The sequence below is a fragment of the Protopterus annectens genome, chromosome 7.part0 (genome assembly GCF_019279795.1).
Source record: "Protopterus annectens isolate FY-2018-M chromosome 7.part0, PAN1.0, whole genome shotgun sequence".
Lineage (NCBI taxonomy): Eukaryota > Metazoa > Chordata > Ceratodontiformes > Protopteridae > Protopterus > Protopterus annectens.
Genome location: NC_056739.1, coordinates 216,969,427 through 216,989,718, shown reverse-complemented (window position 1 = coordinate 216,989,718; position 20,292 = coordinate 216,969,427). Strand labels below are relative to the sequence as shown.

Genomic DNA, 20,292 nt, shown 5'->3' with positions numbered 1-20,292 from the left:
ATGAAACTTGATGGAATATATCAACTAAAATGAAAGAAAGCTGAAAAAAAGAAGCAGCATGAAGTTGCTAATCAGATAAAAAAAAAAGGCTGAAATGAAGAAACGACTGTCTGAGTATGACCCTTCTCAGGAACAGCAGTTTCAAAAATGGTAGTTAGACAACAGAGCATGCAGAAAAAAACAAGAGATTTTCTGCTGTACCAGAGAAATTGAAAGGAACAGTCTGTGTTTATTTTATGAAAGTATAAATAAGCAACTGGACTGGTACTCCACAACAGGATTTGTTAATTGAAAAGGTACATTAAGTATTTGCTCCAAACCAGGCCATGAGAAAGCAGCCAAGACTTCTGTTAGTAAAGATGTAATCATACCAACAGAAAGAGTTCATCTTAATAAAAATGTGGCAGTAGGTTGTTGTTCTTATTTCGTTTTTTCCCGGTTAGGGGTCGCCACAGCAGAACTCCAGTCTGCTAATGATTGGCAATAGACTTTTACATTGCCGAGGGGCCAGCTCAATGCCCAAACTTCAACAAAGGCATGCCCATTTACGCATGTCTTTTGAACGCCACTCAACCGCGGGGAGGACATGCAGACTCCACACAGAAGGCGCTCCAGCCGAGAATTGAACAGGAGAACCTCTTGCTGTGAGGCGACAAAGATAAAAGTATTAAAAACTGGAGACAGCAGAGTGTTTGTGGAAAATGATTACTCGGTGTACACTTGGCAGAAGAGAAACAAATTTATACCAGCAATCAGGCAATGTCAAGAGCCAGGTATGAGGTTGAAGATACTGTATCCATCTGTCTTCTGAATATTTTTTCCAGGATGATCAAAGATATTTTCCCCACCAAGGTCTTTATGATCAGAAAGGCTACCAGTAGCTGCAGCTGGTTGTTGTGGCACCCCCCCTAAGGGTGACCATCTTTCAACCATCTTGATTGCTGCAGAACAAGCTAAGGAGGAAACATTTACCCAACAAAATGTGAGCCAGCAACAGAAGAGGGCTCTGCTTCTAATCCTTCTGACAATAAATCTCAAAGAAAGACTGACAGTGAAACCTTTTCCAACAAAACAAAGGAAAATGCTTAAAATGCAGATGAAAGCACATTAGTTGACTATAAGAATCAAGAGTAACTTCGACTTGAACCAGAGTCTGATGCTGGGAGTTAGAGATAAACATGACAACAGCCAGCAACACTGAAATTAATGAATAAATTAGAAACTATAAAGCATCAGTCACATTTGAGAAACATGGCTTTGTAAGAAAAAGTGGCAGAGAAAGACAATTTTTTTCTGCCTTGTTAAACTTGCAAGTTGATTGCAAAGCGTGTACTCCACTTTATGTCATTAATGTTTAAGAAGACACTAAAAAGGAAAAAAATAAGTATGCCAACTTTTGTTCTTACAAGTATTTGTATAAAACATTTCATGATATAACAAAATGATGAAAGCAATGAAAAAATTCCCTGCATCTGCAAAGACATTAACTTGCCTTTTTTTCCATTAGCAAATGTCCTAAGTGGGAGTCAAAAAGTCTGCAGCTGAAAGTAGTTGTACATTCTTTTCTGACTGAAATCTACAAAGATTCCTTCATGCGTCTGTGGAGATTTTAGCTGTTTTTATCTCTCATTGCTGACTATATTTACATGGAGGTGAGCTGTTTGAAACAGCAAGCAATTAATCTTGAGAGTTCTAAGCATTCTTTGCTGAGGGAAATGCAAAATTTAAAGGTAAAATGGCAAGCAGTTCAGTGAAAAATAAAGGTGAAATTTTGGGAAGTCAATGAGAAATAGTAACCTTAATACATTTAATAGAACAGTGTACAATTTAGTTTTAGATAAAGGTAACTGGTGCTTTCTTCCCGTAGGCCTAAAAGTTAATCTTTGCTGAAAGTATACAAGCTGCTTTTCACATCTGGGCAGGGAAAAAGATAAGAAAAGAACAGATACAAATTACTTTAACTGGGAACACAGGCTGTAACACACTTTAGTACTGGTAACCTTAATTTTAGCTTAGGTAACACTTTTAGGTGCAGCTGTCAATTTGGGGCAATTGTTCCTATCTGGGGGGTTTAAACCATTTTTGAAGATGTAAACAGTTTAGTGTGTTTGCTCTAAGTTAACAGGATGGGGGTGCACTGAAAATGTATTTACTTTTTTGTTTGAGGATTTCCATTAAAACAAAATCTTGAAAAATGTGACATAGGTTCAAATGGAGATAAGAAACAACTGAAAGACAAAAGTTGGAAAACACACTTTCAAATAAACTGTCATGTATATTAGGTGGAAACAATAGCATTTTATCATAATGGCTATGCTATCCATATTATCTTGGAATGTAAATGGCCTTAGAAGGTATAGACAAAAGGAAAACATAATATTACTTTAAGGGATGCATAGTATGAATACCAATACTGCAGGAAACACTTTTAGCAAGGAATTAGCATGTGAATTTGAAAAATAAACGATTTTAAGATAGATATTCAGCAGAATATCAGGGACAAAGGAAATGGTGAATAATAATATGGATTGCTAGAAGGGGGTTCCAATAGTGATAGAAGAGGAAAGAATAAGAAAATATTGGTAGATTTGTAGCAGTAAGGGGTTATTGGCAAGGGAGGTGGATTCCACTGACATGTACTTATACTCCACCAAAAACTATTATGGAGCTTAAGAACATTTGGGGAGCCATAGTTACCTTTCAGCAGAGTGTGCATTACTTATAAGTGGGGAATTGAACTTGATTTGCAGTAGTGAAGATGTATCAGAAGAACCTAGAGGAGAACATATAAGAAAGGAGAGTAGACTTCTGAGAAAAAATGTATGAAAATATTTGGTATGGAAGTAAATGCAAATTCAGTAGTAGGAACTTGGACAGAATTTACAATTCCGCATTTCCTTCAGCATTCTCCAAGTTACAATAATTGGGCTAGATTGAATAGAAATTATATTTCAAAGGAACACGTGCATTTGATTGAAAGCTTCAACACCCATCCAATAACAGTTTCAGATAAAGCACTGATAAAAATGAAGATTAAAAATGCAGAGTAATGAAGCAAAAATAAGGCACTTGTGCTTTCCCACCTACCTTTTAAAAAGAGAGGAATTTAAGGAATGGGTAGTGAAAAGTATTCAAGAGTTATTAGAGAAGATAGAAAGTTCTTCAGAAGTGATAGCTAGTGAGTGGGATAACATGAAATTAAAAGTTAAGTACTCACCATTTCTAGACATCTGTGTTGTTCACTTTCCTTCTTCCTCAACAAACGGGTTCAGATCCAATCCTCAGATCCAATTCAGCCGCATACTCTAGACTATGGATCCAACTCTTGAACTCCTCCCTGTACCCATAATGCCCTTGTCCATCCTCAATACCTCAATTTTGTTGCCATAAAATATAAACTAGACAGTGAAGGGATAGCTGAAAGAACAGAGCTCATATCTGGAACTGTAAGTTCCAATAAACAATCCAACAGGTTACTCCAAGAAGACTTAAGGATGGAGGATAGAAGGGAAGTTGAAAAAGCATGACAATGGACAACACAGATACCTAGTTATGGTGGGTACATAACTTTTAAATATAATGTTGCTCTTTTCATTCTTCAACAAATGGGACAGAGTCCCCAGTTACATTGATCTTCGGGGAGCTGTCATGAAAAGATATTCTGGAGTACCTCTAAGCCAAAGGCAGCCCTACATCTGGATATTAGATCCAACTTGTAATGAGTAACAAAGGTATGAGCATTGGACCATGGGGCTGCTGTGCAAATATCATCAGTAGAGGTTCTTGACAAACGCAGAGGAAGAGGCCATGGATTTAGTTGAGTGGGCTTTAGGTGGTCCAGGTAGGGAAATGCCTTGAGAATAGATCCAAGAAATGCAATTCATGATCCATTTAGCTAGAATAACTTTAGAAACTGAATAAACTCAGTACATGGCAAGCAGCTTCCATGTACACAAGTCCCTTTAATTCCATTAAAAAAAGATGATAAAACACTTTAAAAATACCACAAAATAAAAGCTAAACTATTTAGCTTTTATTTTGTGGTATTTTTTAAAGTGTTTTATTAAGTTTTTCAAGGAATTAAAGGGACTGTGTACATGGAAGCTGCTTGCCGTGTACTGAGTTCATTTGGACTGTGGATTTGTATTCGGTATCTGGGTTTGGTTCTAACTTTAGAAAATGGATAACCCAGTCTTTTTGGTAAGAAGGAAACACATAGCTGGTTTAATTTTTTAATTTGCTTTGTCCTGTGTAGATAAAAACAATTTTCTGTGCACATCTAGGAGATGTAGCATGTAGTCTCCTTTATTTGAAAATTTTGGAAAGAAGACCTGTAAGTAATGTTTGATTCAAAAGCTGCTTTGGGCAAAAGGGAAGGGTTTGTTCGTAAAGTAACCCTATCTTTATGGAAAATAGTGTAGGGAGTCTTTGATGAAAGAGCCTGTAGTTCAGAAATCGTCTTTGCAGAAAAAGAAGTTATGTTCTTACCATAACGTTCCATGTTAGTTGTCTTCTTCTCGCCTTCTTCTTGCTGGATGGGTTCGGAGCCGACCTCGGCTCCAACTCGGCCACTCTAAAAGCTCGAGAGTTGGTTCCACCGGCTCGAGGCTCCCCTTATATCCCACAATGCTAGGCGTGAGTTACCTCAGATCTCGTTTGTAAGCTAGGCCCAGCCTATAATAGTAATAGAATAATTAGTAACAAAGTCCACCTCTATAAATAATGGAGAAAAGAAGGGTGACCTACATCCTGATCCAGGAAATATGCACAGCAGAGCATATACCTAAAGTACAGAGGTGGTAGAAAGAGAGGTCACAATCACAACTCCTCTAGGTCTGTCCAGGCCAGGGGTAGGAGGGTGGGACCTTAAGAAGAAGGCGAAGAAGACAACTAACATGGAACGTTATGGTAAGAACATAACTTCTTTATGTTAAGTTGTCTATCTCGCCTTCATTCTTGCTGGATGGGACCGCGTCCCTAGCACCTTGTCCCGGGTGGCCTAATGGAACAGACTCTTGAGAACAGTGGAACCAAAGTTAGCTCTATGCCTAGAAGCTAAATCCAACTTATAATGAGAAATGAAAGTGTGAGGAGTAGCCCAAGTAGCCGCTGCACAAATAGTGTCAATAGGCAGTCTGTCTTGGAAGGCTAAAGAAGTAGCCAAAGCTCTGGTGGAATGGGCCTTAGGTTTATTAGGCAGCTTTTGGTGTCTAATTTCATATACAAGGGAAATCAGAGATGTTAGCCATCTAGATAATGATACCTTTGAAACTGAAAGTCCCTTTCTGCCTTCCGCATAGGAGACAAACAGCTGGTCAGATTTTCTGAATTGTTTTGTTCTATCCAAATAGTACCTCAACTGACGATGAACATCCAGCCAGTGTAATTTTTGTTCAGATCTATTGGAATATTCTGGAAAAAGACAGGGAGGTCAATGCTTTGATTTAGATTTGACGTCGAGACTACCTTAGGCAAAAGGACGGGTTGGTTCGTAAGGATACCCTGTCCTTATGAAACAATAGATAAGGAGGTCGACAGCTGAGTGCTTGAAGTTCTGAAACTCTTCTAGCTGAAGTAATAGCTACCAGAAAGAGAGTCTTCCATGATAGCAATTTTAAAGAACAGGAGACTGCAGGTTCGAAAGGGGGAAGAATCAAAGAAGTAAGAACTAAATTTAGGTCCCAAGGAGAAGGAGGATTTCTTATAGGAGGTCTGAGAAGAAAAACTCCTTTCAAAAGGCTTTGCAAAGCTTGTGGGACATTAGGGCAGAATCAGAAATACCCACATGAAAGTTAGAAATAGCTGCCAATTGAACTTTAAGAGTAGAGGAGATGAACCTGCATGGAAGAGTTCAGCTAGAAAATCAAGGACTATTTGGATGGAAGCAGTGAAAGGATCTATGTCCCTTCCTTGAGCCCAATATGTGAAGCGTTTCCACTTACTCAAATAAATCTTCCGAGTGGAAGATTTATGGGAAGCTATCAAAATATCTCGAACGGAGTGAGATAATTGAGGAAGCCTGGCTAAGGTTGGAACTGGAGGAACCAAGCAGTGAGGTTCAGAGAGGGGAGGGAGCGATGCAACTGACCCGACTGATGGATCAAAAGATCTGGAACTAGGTCCAGATGCCAAGGTCGCCCCAATAGAAATTGATGTAGAAAGGGGAACCACACCTGTCGAGGCCAGTAAGGAGCAATGAGGATCAATGAGGCCTTCTGAGCGATAGCTTTCTGTATCACTTGAGAGATTAGTGGGAAGGGAGGAAATGCATACAGAAGTCCCCGGGGCCAAACTTGGACTAGAGCGTCTCTGCTGGGTTGGCCTGGTAAAGGGAATAGATTGAAATATTCTCTGCACTTGCTGTTTTGGGGAGTAGCAAAAAGATCGCAGCAAGGCTGACCCCACTTGAGGAAAATTTCTCTCACAACAGAGTCTTTCAGAGACCACTCGTGAGGCATGAGGATAGCTCTGCTCAACTTGTCCGCAATTTGATTGGACTTCCCGGGGATGTGCGTTGCTATCAGAAACTGCTGAGAAGAAATCGCCCATTGCCACAATCTGAGTGCTTCTCGACACAGGGGGTAGGACCTGGTTCTGCCTTGTTTGTTGATGTACCACACTACAGACATATTGTCTGTCTGGATTGCAATCGTTCCCAAGGGAAGAGAGTCTTGAAGGGCTTGCAACGCTAAAAGCACTGCTCTCATCTCCAGAACATTTATGTGCAAGTGGCATTCGTTTGGTTGCCATGTGCCCTGGACCGTCCTGCCCTGATAATGCCCCCCCCACCCGATCAGGGAGGCATCCGTTGTCAGAGTAGCAACCGGAGGGGGTGGAACAAAGGGTCTTCCCAACAAGAGCTGAGGGGAAGACATCCACCACATGAGATGATTTCTGCACGCCTGCGTGATCATAATGGTGTGGGACATTGGGAGTTGCTGGTATGACCATTGTGTAAAGAGCATCCATTGAAGGATCCGCATGTGGAATCTGGCTAATGGAAGCAGAGGTATGGCCGCCATAATTCCCAACACTTTCAGAACTAACCTGGCTTTGATTCTGTTGTTGTTGAAAAGGAGTGAGACCAGTTTGTGTATGTCTGTTATTCTCTGATGTGTTAGTCTCGCAGACATGTCTACTGTGTCTAGATTTGCCTATGAAGGTAATAGTACGACAAGGTGACAAAACAGACTTTTCGCAATTTATTGAAATGCCTAACTTTTGACAAATGCGAAAAGTGTAATCCCTGGCCATCAGAAGGAGATGCTTGGTGGGAGCTGTGAGGAGCCAGTCGTCCAAATATGGAAACACCTGGAATCCTTGTCGTCTCAGGTGAGAAGCTACCACTGCCATGCATTTGGTAAACACCGGGGGCAGTGGTGAGACCAAAGGGCAGGGCCCTGAACTGAAAATGACTGGTTCCCAGCCTGAAGCGGAGGAATCTTCTGGAGCGTCTGTTCATTTTTATGTGATAGTACGCATCCTGAAGGTCTATAGAGCACATCCAGTTTCCTTTTCCCAACAGGGGAAGGAAGGATTGCAGTGTGACCATCCGAAATCTTGTTTTCTTGACTGATCTGTTCAAGATACTGAGATCCAAAATTGGTCTCCAGTCCCCTGTTTTCTTTGGAACTAAAAAGAACCTTGAGTAGATTCCGGATCCTTGCTGGTCTGCTGGAACTGGCTGAATTGCTCTTTTTGCAAGCAGTTTTGAAATTTCCAAAACCGCTAGATCCCTTTGAGCGGGTGGAACATCTGGAAGGGATTTTTTTGATTGGTTTGGAATGCGAAGAAAGGGGATAGAATAGCCTTCGGAAATGACGGACTGTACCCATTTGTCTTGAGTCAGGGATAGCCAGGCTTCTGGGTACAGTGACAATCTTCCCCGACTGCCTCCGAAGGTGGGCAGTCGGGCAACACCTCAGGGATGCTGAAAGGGCTTATCAGAGAAGGCTTCTCGATTGCCCTGGTTCTGCGGAGCCCCCCTGCCACGAGGGCGACGTCTACCATTGTTATTCCCACCTCTGCCTCTGGCGGGGAAACGACTTTGTGCGTCAGGCGAAGTCCCTTGAGATTGTTTACGGAACCACATTTTCCCACTTTTCTGGCCTTTGGGGTAAGGCCTAGAAGGAGTAGAAAAACGGACTCCGACGGCAGAAAGAGTCTTGCCATCAGTCTCGCACCTAGTCAAGGTTTCTTTCACTTGAGGACCAAAGAGAGATGATCCATCAAACGGGGAGTTAGTGAAAGACGCCTTGAAGGGTCCCAAAATTGCATAGCCGCATCCAGGCATGCCTACGTAAGGCCACACCTGTCCCTGCGGTTCTACTCGCTCCATCAGCCGCATAAGAAAGCATGGAGGAGTTGGTTATGGAGTTAAGGGTAGCCAGCTGAGTGTTCATCTTATCTTGAAAACCCGCAGCTGTAGGGTCCTTCAACATGTCACTCGCTTCTTTAATCAAGTCCCTTTGAAGACGAGTGAAATGGCACAGGTAGTTCAGCTTAACGATAGTAAATGTCGCTGACGAGAACATCCGCTTCCGTACCTGTCCATGGACCTAGATTCCTTGTTAGGTGGATGGACAGGTACTGAAGGATCAGCTAGTTCCTTCTTAGTGACAGCAGCTACCACCATAGCATCCACAGAAACTCCTTTTGTCAAGAACTGTTTGTCTGCTGGTGCCGTTATGAATTTTGAGGGTCTCCTGGGAGTGGGGTCCACTGAAGCAGGAGCCGTCCATGCCTTTTAGCTACCACCTGCATGAGGGGTCAAGGGGAGACACCCAGGAGGTGGAAGGACGAGAGCCGAACGCCTCAAGGTACACAGATTCATCCTCCGAAGGGTTGAGGGCTGGCCAATTTCCCTCTGTTTGAGGATTTGAGAATGTCTGCAAAGGAGACATCTTCAGAAGGGGAACGGGGAACCCTCGAATCATCTAAATCTGTGTCAGATGTGATGGACTCAGGTGAGTCAATGTGTTTCCTCTTACACTTCCTCTTCCGAGGGGCTCTTCTGCCAAATCAGGAGAGGCCTCGGAAGAGGATGAAATCCCACAGGGGTTCCTGAGGAGCTGGCTCTCTGCGGTCCGGGATGAGGGAGTGAGTCGACTTGACCTGAGGCACCGTAGAGGGAGGGGCGGACGGAGCCGACTGTGGAGTAGAGCCAGGCTCTAACACACTCCGCATGACATCGAACGCACCCCTGTCAGGCAAAGCCAGAGGTCCCCGCTCCGAGAAGCTGAGAACCTCCCTCGGCACCGACAGTGATGGCTCCGAGGCCGATGTCGGAGCCGAACTTACCAGCGCCGAAGCTCCGAGAGGAAGAGTGGGGTCGGACAAGGGTCCGATGCCACTCACCCCCTCGGAGCCGATGAGGGAAGTCCGGCGCCGAGAATCCTCGAAAGAAGAAATCGGAGCCGACGACGGAGCCGAAGACACCTGTATCGGCTCCGACGCTACCACAGTCTCGGTTCCGAAACGCCCCGGCTCCGAGCTCAACGGAGTCGGAGGAGGAATATATTGATGGACAGGGGCAGGCATCGACTGATGAGTCGGGCTCTGAAGCATTTGGGCCAGTGCCTCAGACTTAAGAAGTCGACTCACTACCCTCTGGAGGTCATGATCTGACAACCTCGATGACCTAGAGGAGTGAGATTTATGGCTCCGTTCAGACAGCAGAGGAGATGCTGGAGCCGAATGAACGGAGCCAAGGGATGGTGACCTGGATCTCTTCCTAGATGTCGGCTCCGAAGGTCTGGTCGGAGCCGACAAGGGAATTTCTACTACCTCGGCTCCAGCCGGAGCCGAGGGAACCATGGAAGCTGTAGACTCATCGGCTCCAGCCGGAGCCGATGCAGACATAGGTTTTGTAGCCTTAGGTCTCGGCTCAGTAGCTGGAGCCGAGGACCTAGAAGCCTTAGAGGGCTTCCCAGAAACAGAAAGGGAATCCTCAGGCTTAAGTAGACCCCTTAGGATCAACTTATTCTTTCTTTCCTGCAGGACCCTGGGGCTGAAGCTGTGGCATACAGCACAGGAGTCCTGCAGGTGCAAAGGCCCCAGGCAGTAGACACAAGAAGTGTGACCGTCTGTCAGAGACATTTTCTGACAGCACGCATCACACTTCTTGAAGCCTGAGACCTTTGTGTCTTTAGACATCCTAAACAAGAAGTGTAATCACACACACTCAAACAGACACACTGATTACACTAATCTTATTTTTAAAACTCAGAAATAAAACAATTAACTAAAGTTTATTAAGAGTAACACACACACCACTAGGGGATGGAGAAAGGCCAGAAGGCCCGAGAGAGAACTTTAAAAGTTCTTGTGGGAAAAAAACGGGATTTTCGGGAAAACAGGGGTAGAAATCCACTACACTAAGGGAAATATATTTAAAACTTAAAAATATAGGGTTTTAAGTATTCTAATTTAACAGAAATACACTTACCAACAAGCCGGTAGAAAAACCAACACCTCGATGCTGTAGCGGCAAACGAGATCTGAGGTAACTCACGCCTAGCATTGTGGGATATAAGGGGAGCCTCGAGCCGGTGGAACCAACTCTCGAGCTTTTAGAGTGGCCGAGTCGGAGCCGAGGTCGGCTCCGAACCCATCCAGCAAGAATGAAGGCGAGATAGACAACTTAACATGTAATAGTTACTATGACTGTTTACCTTGAAAGAAATTTTAGATCACTTTTTACAAAAGGTTCAAAGAGTTCTTGAGTTAGACTTTGTAGTGTGACAGTTAGATCTGAGGGAGGTGAAGGACCCTGCAATGGTGGTCTAAAGAGAAAAATGCCTTTTAGATATGCTTTAAAGAAAAAAAAATTCTTTTAGAAACGCTGTACATAATTTGGAAGAAGCCAGAGAATAATTTCTATCTCCTGTATGAAAATTGGAAATGGCTGTCAATTGCAGTCTAATCATAGAACAGCTAGCTCCTTCTTTAAAAATAACAGTCAAAAATTCAAGGACAGCAGAAACTGGAGCAGAAAAAGGGTCAACATCATTTTTAATGCCCAAAGGGAGAATCTTTTCCACTTGCTCTTGTAAGCTTTCTTGGTGGAATATTTTTGAGATGATAATATAATGGTACATAATGGGGAAGAAAGCCTGGGCTGACAATTTTTGAAAGTGGAGAAACCATGTGGTCAGTTTGAGGGGTCTGGTTATTTGGATGACTCATCCTAGAGGATGTGAGAGGAGTTCTGGAATTGGGTCCAGTATCCATGGAGGATAAGGAAGAGGAGACCAAAGGAAGGGGAACCACACCTGTCGAAGCAGTAGGGGCAATGAGGATGACTGAGATCTGCAACCAGATTGCTTTCTGTAGAAATTTGGAATCAAGGGAAGTGAAGAATATGCATAAAGGAGCCTGGATAGTCAAACATGGACTACAGCATCTCTCAGTGACTCCTCCTGGGGGGGGGGGATAAGGGGATAATACCTGCTGCACTTGTTGCTATGGTGGCAAGCAAAGAAATTGCAGCAAGGCTGGCCCAAATGTTGGAAAATCTCTTCCAACATAGATTGCTTCAGAGACCATTTGCAAGCCATCAGAATGGATCTGCTTAATTTGTCTGCTAACACATTTTCCCCGGAATGTGCACCACTACTACAAAGCAGTTTGAGGAGGTTGCCCACTGCCACACAGTTATGGCTTCTCCGCAAAGAGGGTAAGATCACATTCACCCTTATTTGTTGATGTACCAGACATGTTGGTCTGAATTGTAATAGTCCCTAGAAAAGTAGCATCTTGGAATGTCTGCAATGCTAATAGCACTGCTCTCATCTCCAGTACATTGCTATATGAATTTGTCTCTTGTGGGGCCACATGACTTAGACTGTCCTTCCCAAGAAATGCTCCCCCACCCCAACTGGGAGGCAGCCATCCATAGTCACTGTGGACACTGGGGTGACAAAACAAAGGGTCGGCCTAGATGAATGTTGTCTGACTGAATCTACCACTGGATGTGATGTTTGCAAATCGGAATAAGTTTGATTGGAAAAATAGGGGTTGTCAAAGAACAGACTATTGAACAGCTAGAGTCCAGTGAAGCACAAGCATATAGTAGTGTGCTAAAGGAAGTAGGACTATTGTTGCTGCCATAGACCCCAGTGCTAGAAGAATGAACCTGGTTGTAGGAGATGGATGGGAAAGGATCTGATGGACCCAAGATCTGAGTGTGTCTATGCAATGAGTTGGTAGGGATGCAATTTATACTGTTGTGTTCAAATGTGCACCAATAAATTCTAGGCATAATTTGTTATTCCCAGTGAGAGGCAAACCTGAAGCAAACAGTCCCTGGATTGTTGAAGGCAATGCATGGAAGGGTTGTGAGGAGCCAGTTGTCTAGATATGGAAACACTCAGAATCCCTTGAGTCTCAAGTGAGCTGACACCAAGGCCATACATTTGGTAAATATCCTGAGGGCTGTGGTGAGTCCAAAGGGCAGGGCTCTGCATTGGTAGTGAATGGCTCTCCTCCAAAAGTGTAAATGTCTTTGGGAGTGTCTGTCTATTTTGATGTGATAGTACGCATCCTGATGATCTGTAGAGCACATGCAATCATTCCTGCAAAGAAAAGGCAGAAAGGACTGTACTGTGACCATTTAGAATTTTGACTTTTTCACATACTGATTTAATTTTATTTCAGATCTAATTGGTCTGAGGTCCTCTGTATTTTTGGGCACTAAAGAGATGTGCAAATTCCGAATCCTCTTTGGTCTGGTGAGACCTCTTGGATGACTCTGTTGTCCAGCAGCTTTTGAATTTCTTGTACTGCTGCCTTCTTCTGACTGGGTGGAATGTAGGGTCTATATTAGATTAACAAATGCTTAAAATGTCGAGTACGACATGCTCAACAGCTTTTAAGTGAAAGGTAATCTAAGTGAAACCCCATAATGTTGAAACAGAGAGTTTTGAAAAGTTATAGTTGGCCAGCCATCAGAAAGCCAAAGGCTGAGAGCTAAAATGTACTGTACACCATTAAACCCCACCCCCCAAAAAAAATCAAAATAAAGTGGGGGAGTTTCGTCCCTCCCCACACTGCCCAACATGGGGGGCTGTGCCCCCACACACCCCCCTACTTAAATATACCATCTCTGAGATTGCATCACAGTGGAGTACTGTCATAACATTACACAGGGTGAATGATGAGACCGCACCACAATGGAGGATAGCAAGAACGGCTAGACAAGGTAAACCTTGACGTCAGCCATTGGTTTCCTGATGGATGGCCACCTATAACTTCTTGAAACTCCTTGTTTCAACATTCTTAGGTTTTGCTTAGCTGAACATTCTCTTAAAAGCTGTCGAGCATGTTGTACTCGACATTTTAAGTGTTTGTTCATCTAATAGGGAAACAGAATGTAAGGAAGGTTATTTTTTTGCAGGAAGGGAGATGGGAAAACAGAATGGAATAACCTCTGGATGTTATTTTTAGCACCCATGAATCTTCTGTTATATTTTCCCAAGTATATGGGTCCAAAGACTATTGTCCCCCCAACTACCTCCAGTCAGTCAGGCAACACGTCAGGAGTGCTGGAAGGTCTGCCCTGAAAAGAATCACCAAAACCTTGATTTTGCAAGACTCCTCTGCCTCTAGGGTGATATCCACCACTGGAACCACCTCCTCTGCCTTTAGAGTTGTTGTTCCTATGTGAATCTAGGAAAGGCCCCTGAAATTTGCAGAACCACAATTTCTCACCACCCCTTTGATTCCTAGAAAAAGTTCGTTGAGGGTTAGAAAACTTGATTCCCACAGCAGACAGAGTCTTTCCTTCTTGTTCATTGTGGGTAAGCATTTCTTTAAGAGGGACCAAAGAAGGATGTACCATCAAAGGCAGCATTGACCAAAGATGTCTTGAAAGGCTCCACAAAGTAACACAGTCACATCCAGGCATGTCTCTTTATGGCAATGCCTGAACTGGCAGCCCATAAGATGCCTTCAGCTGCATAACAGGTCAACCTCATGGAATCATTGGAAATTGACAAAAGAGTGGCCAGTTGAGAGGATATTTTGAAATCCTCTGCAGACATGGACTCAGACAGAATTTGATAGTTTCTTAGTCAAATCTCTCTGTAGTCTTGGGAAATGTGTCAAATAATCAACAGACCTCAAGGCAAAGGTCACTGATTTTCCAAATCTATCCAGCACCCAGGACTATCTGTTCGGTGGATGGAAAGAAGAGCTCTGCTAGCTCTTTCATAGTGGCTGCCACCCTCACAATAGCATGTACTGAGACTCCTTTTGCTCCAGTGGGGTCAATCCTTAGCAGGAGCTACAAAATTGTCAGGTTGTTTTAAATGGGATTGATGGTATCTGGCTCCTTCCATGCCTGTTGAGAAACTAAATCAATGAGTTCATCCACAGCGGAGTAACATAAGACATAGACGGGCCAGAACTAAAAACTTTCAAAAATACTGATTCCTCTGGATAAGGATTATCGGAAGACAAACCACCTTTTCTGCTTGAGGATCTCGAATATGTCTCCAAAGGAGATATCATCTGGTGTTAATCTGGGGGAACTCTTCGTTTATCGAAATCAGTATCATCTATGAGATATTCCAGCAGAGAATTTATGTGCCTCCTCTTGCATGTTCCTTTCCGATGGATCTACTCTGGGGATGTTCCGGAGAGGTATGTGAAGAGAGGGGAATTCCTCTATAGGAACTGACTGGAAGCTAGTAAGAAATGGCTGTCCTATAGAATTGGCTTGATTAACTCTGAACCAATGTGGGAAAAGGGAGCAGATCCAAGAGATCAGAGACTGGTTCTCTAGAAAGAGAAAAAGCCATTTCCACAACCTTGAAGGCAGAGAGGTCCAGAGAAGCACTGACTACCCGTGCTGGAGCCAAAACCTCCAGTACAGGTAGATCATGACTGCTACTGGATCAGTGCCTCGAGATAGAACTGGACACAAGCTGTTCAGTGCCGAGGCTCTGAGAAGCAAGGATGGATCTGATAACATCAAGAGTAGATCTTGGTCCCATGGATCCAACACTTTGACTCCGAAACCTGTTCCTTTCTGAAGGTATAGGAACAGAACTAGTCAGGGATGCTGCCAGAGTCGAATAAGTGATTTTCTTCAGATCCACCTCTAGACATCTTGGGGCTGTTGGATTCTGAGGCTCCAAAACTGTGGAATGGATCAGAGGAGGAGACAGTATCATATAAGAAGTGGTTGGAAGACTCATGGATTCAGTAGGGGATGGAGCAAGTATGACCCCCATTGGGATCTAAGCTCAGAGAAATGTTTGCATCATCCTGTCCACATCTGCTTATGATAAACGTCTGAAGGACCTAGAGAATGTGATGGCTGTGGCCTGGAATGTTTCTTGGGAGTCTACATGAAAGGAGAGTGCAGAGTAGGAAAAATCAGATCCAATGTGAACTCTAGTGAGCAATAGCATGTGTGAGGTGCCTGGTTTCAGATCCAAAGGTCTGGGATCTGAGGCAGGAGGAGTAGGTCTGGTTGATATTAAAATAAGATCTGAAGATTTGTGATCCAAACAGTCTCAGATCTGAAGATCAAGCCTTTGGATCCAAAGGCATCAGATCCAAAGATTTTTGAATTTTAGCTGGTAGTTCTGACGAAGTCCTAGCAGTGTATGATATCCAGAAGAGGTATTATGAGTTGCTTCAATTGGACACTCCTAAACGTTCCTCAGTACCTTCTGTGTTAGCTTCTCTGTTAGACACCTTTATAGCTGCATCTAAGACTCCTGATTCTCAGCCCTCTGCTCCAAAAAAAAAAACTTGGCAGGTTCTATAAGGTTCCTAAGGATTGTCAATTCCTATTCAAGTGTCCTCCTGTTGATCCTTCTGTGGTATCATTCTCCTCTGACAAACCTTTTAAGCATTTACCTTCTACTAAGCTTCTGCCTTTGGATAAGGACAGTAGGGCCATGGAGAGAATTGAAAAGAAAGTTTATGCTGCTTCCAATTTGGCCTTTAGGGCCATCAATTATCAGACTCACATGACCAGATATGCTCTGGCCTTGATCGCCCAGGCTTGTCAGGTTATTTCTTACATCCCTGATTCTGAAGCAAAGTTTTCTGCTCTATTTTGGGCTCTACCTCTCAGGTGGCAGGCTCACCACTCTGTGAAGTGCAGCTATGATGCTGCTGATGCCTCTTCTAGAGCTGCTACTTTTGGGTCTGTCATGAGGCATTACTCTTGGCTTTGCCTGCGGTCATTACCTGAAGACATTAAGGCCAAGTTTCTGATGCTCCTTCGGATGATAAAAATCTCTTTGCAGCCATTACTGCTATGTTGAAGTCTCTACAAGAAAAAGGTTCTGTGGCCCTATCCCTAAGTTCCAGAAGAACTATGCTACTAGGTCTGGTTTTGTTCACAGGCAAACACGTCAGGCCACTAAAGGCAGAAAGGGTGGTAGAATAGCTCCTCCTGCTTGGATTTCTGTGGTTCAGAAGCCTCCTTTATTTTACAAGCTTACTTCCCTTTGGAGCTTTGCCCCCCCCAACCCTCAGCCAGGTTCCCTTGTCCCTTCATCTCTCCCTGTCTTTCAAACTGGCAGCTCATTACTTCAGATTCTTGGGTTCTGTCCATCATCTGTCATGTTTACTTCATGGAGTGGAAGTCCCTCCCTTATTTTTCTGGGATTCCATGCCATAATCTAGTAGAACGGGCTTTCAAAGGTTTGGTAAGAAAAAGCTCAATTTGTTATAGACAAAGGATATACAATTGGTCAGCCATCTGGCTAAGGTTACCTTTGTGACTGACTTGCCTAATTTGTAATCCACAAAAGAAACAATTGGTCTGTTTTTCTGAAATGTCTTGTTCTATGTAAGTAAAAATATGCAATTGCCCATGAAAGTCCAGCAAGTGTAACATATATTCACCTTTGTTTGTAAACTTTGGAGACGTGGTGGTGGAATGAGGAAGTACAGAAGAGTATACAGGCAAATAGGTTGGCAAAGAAGAAGTGGGATTGTCAGAGAGATGAAGAAAGTAGACAGGAGTATAAGGAGATGAGGTGCATGGCAAAGAGAGAGGTGGCGAAGGCTAAGGATAAGGCATATGAAGAGTTGTATGAAAGGTTGGACACTAAGGAGGGAGAAAAGGACCTGTACCGATTGGCTAGACAGAGGGACCGAGCTAGGAAAGATGTGCAGCAGATAAAGGATAATGAGGGAAACATACTCACAAGTGAGGAATGTGTGTTGAGGAGATGGAAAGAGTACTTTGAGGGGTTGATGAATGACGAGAATGAGAGGGAGAGAAGGTTGGATGATGTAGGGATAGTGAATCATGAAGTAAAATGGATTAGCAAGGAGGAAGTAAGGATAGCTATGAAGAGAATGAAGACTGGAAAGGCTGTTGGCCCAGATGACATACCTGTGGAAGCATGGAGGTGTTTAGGTGAAATGGCAGTGGAGTTTTTAACCAGATTGTTTAATGAAATCTTAGAAAGTGAGAGGATGCCTGAGGAATGGAGGAAAAAGTGTTTTGGTACAGATTTTTAAGAATAAGGGTGATGTGCAGAGCTGTAGTAACTACAGAGGGATTAACTTGATCAGTCACAGCATGAAGTTATGGGAAAGAGTAGTGGAAGCTAGGTTAAGAAGGGGCGTGATGATTAGTGAACAGCAGTATGGTTTCATGCCGGGAAAGAGCACTACAGATGCGATGTTTGCTCTGAGAGTGTTGATGGAGAAGTACAGAGAATGTCAGGAGGAGTTGCACTGTGTTTTTGTAGACTTAGAGAAAGCATATGACAGGGTGCCTAGAGAGGAGTTGTGGTATTGTATGAGGAAGTCAGGAGTGTCAGAGACATGTACGAGGGTAGTGTAACAGCAGTGAGGTCTGCGGTGGGAGTGACGGATCCATTTAAGGTGGAGGTGGGGTTACAACAAGGATCAGCTCTGAGCCCTTTCTTATTTGCAATGGTGATGGACAGGTTGAGAGATGAGATCAGACAGGAGTCCCCATGGACTATGATGTTTGCAGATGACATTGTGATCTGTAGTGAGAGTAGGGAACAGGTGGAGGGCACCCTGGAGAGATGGAGATATGCTCTAGCGAGAAGAGAAATGAAGGTCAGCAGAACTAAGACAGAATATATGTGTGTGAATGAGAGGGAGAATAGAGGAATGGTGAGGATGCAAGGAGTAGAGGTGGCAAAGGTGGATGAGTTTAAATACTTGGGGTCAATAGTTCAGAGTAACGGTGAGTGTGGAAGAGAGGTGAAGAAGAGAGTACAGGCAGGATGGAGTGGGTGGAGAAGAGTGTCAGGAGTGATTTGTGACAGACGAGTACCTGTAAGAGTGAAAGGGAAGGTCTACAAGAGGGTAGTGAGACCAGCTATGTTATATGGGTTGGAGAGAGTGGCATTCAAAAAGGCAGGAGTTTGAGCTGGATTTGGCAGTGTTAAAGATGTTAAGATTTGCACTGGGTGTGACGAGGGTGAACAGGATTAGGAATAAGTATATTAGAGTGTCAGCCCAGGTTGGAAGGTTTGGAGAGAAAGTCAGAGAGGCAAAATTACGTTGGTTTGGACATGTGCTGAGGAGGGATACTGAGTATATTGGGAAAAAGATGCCAAGGATGAAGCTACCAGGTAAAAGGAAAAGAGGAAGGCCTAAGATAAGATTTATGGATGTGGTGAGAGAGGACATGCAGGTGGTTTTTGTGACAGAGTAAGATGCAGAGGACAGGAAGAAATGGAAACAGGTGATCTGCTGTGGCGACTCCTAATGGGAACAGCCGAAAGAAGATGATGATGATGATGTTTGTAAACTTTGGAAAGAAAACTGGCAAATTAATAAATTTGGTAAAATTTGATTCTGACACCACCTTAGGAGGGAAGGAAGGATTGGTTCATAAAGCCCCCCTATCCTTATGAAATACTAAGTAAGGAGGTTTAGAAGACAATGCTTGACATTCTGACAGTCTTTTAGCAGAAGTGATAGCTACCGAAAATATAGTTTTCCAGGTCAAAAATTTTAGCTCACATTTAGCTGCTGGTTCAAAAGGGGAATGAATTAAGGCCTGTGAAACCAAATCCCCATGGCAAAGTTGGATCTTTAGAAAGGTGTCTCAAAAGAAGGGTAGTGCTCAAAAAGGTCTTATAAAGTTTAGATGAAGCCAAAGAGGAGTTTTCAATTCCAATGTAAAAATTAGAAATAGCAGCAAGTTGTACCTTAATACGGGAAGAGCTGGCTCCAAGAACACTATGCACTGGTACTGAAAAACAGTCAATACATTTCTGCTGTGCCTAATAAACACATCTCTTCCATTTACTTCTGTAAAGTTTCCTTGAGGAAGCATTATGGGAAGACAAAAGTATATGATGAACAGGAGAAGACAGCATATGCTGCCTGGCTATCAATAGAAGTGGAGAAACCATGCAGTCAGTTTTAGGTTTGAGATATTCAGGTGAATTATTCCTGTCGGGTGAGATAGAAGGTCTGGAATTGGATGCAGAATCAAGGAGGGTAGACAAGTCAAGGTCAAAAGATGGGAAACCATATTTGTCAAGACCAGTAAGGGGCAATAAGGATGACTTTGCCTTCAACCGGAATGCTTTCCCTAGAAATTTGGGGCTTAAGGGGGTTGGAGGAAAAGGACAGAGGAGACCGGGGGGCCACTCATGTAGGACAGTGTCTCTCGGTGGTTTCCGTGGTGGGGGAATTAGGGCAAAGAACCTGCTGCACTTGTTTAGGGGAGACACAAATAGGTCACACCATGGCTTGCCTCACTTGCAAAAAATCATTTATGCCTCTTCTTCGTTGGGAGACCACTCAGGAGGTAGTAGAATGGACCTGCTCAACTTGTCTGCTATCACACTGGATTTCCCCAGGATGTGCATTGCAATCAGAAATTGGTTGGAAGAGTTTCTCATTGCCAAACTCTGAGAGCTTCTCAACACAAGGGGTAAGATCTGGTCCCTCCTTGCTTGCTAATATACCAAACCACAGTCATATTGCCTGTCTGAATGCAATTGTCCCAAAAGGAAGAGTGTCTTGGAAACCTGCAATGCTAAGAGCATTGCTCTCATTTCCAGGATATTGGTATGCTTATTGGCCTCTTTGGGGAACCATGTGACTTAGACTCTTTTTCTCAGGAAGTGCCCCCTCCACCTAATCTGGGATGTGTCTTTGATAATTATGGCCTTGGGTTGAGGAAGAATGAAGCGACAGCCTTGTGGAACCTGATCTGAATTGATCCACATCCAAAGATATATTTTCTATGCTTGGGTAATTCTTATCTGAGTGGACATATGCTGATGAAGAATTGCTAACATCCACTGAAGAATTCTCATA

General features: G+C 43.5%; 1 protein-coding gene across 1 annotated transcript in view; it reads left to right on the top strand.

The window, feature by feature from the left end:
• The window catches only part of LOC122805912 (ras association domain-containing protein 8-like), a 116,403-nt gene that overhangs the window by 76,423 nt on the left and 19,688 nt on the right, over positions 1-20,292 (top strand). Inside the window, exon 3 of the mRNA XM_044076155.1 lies at positions 12,658-12,731. Within this exon, the coding sequence (XP_043932090.1) occupies positions 12,658-12,731 (74 nt within the window). The remainder of the gene's footprint in view (positions 1-12,657; positions 12,732-20,292) is intronic.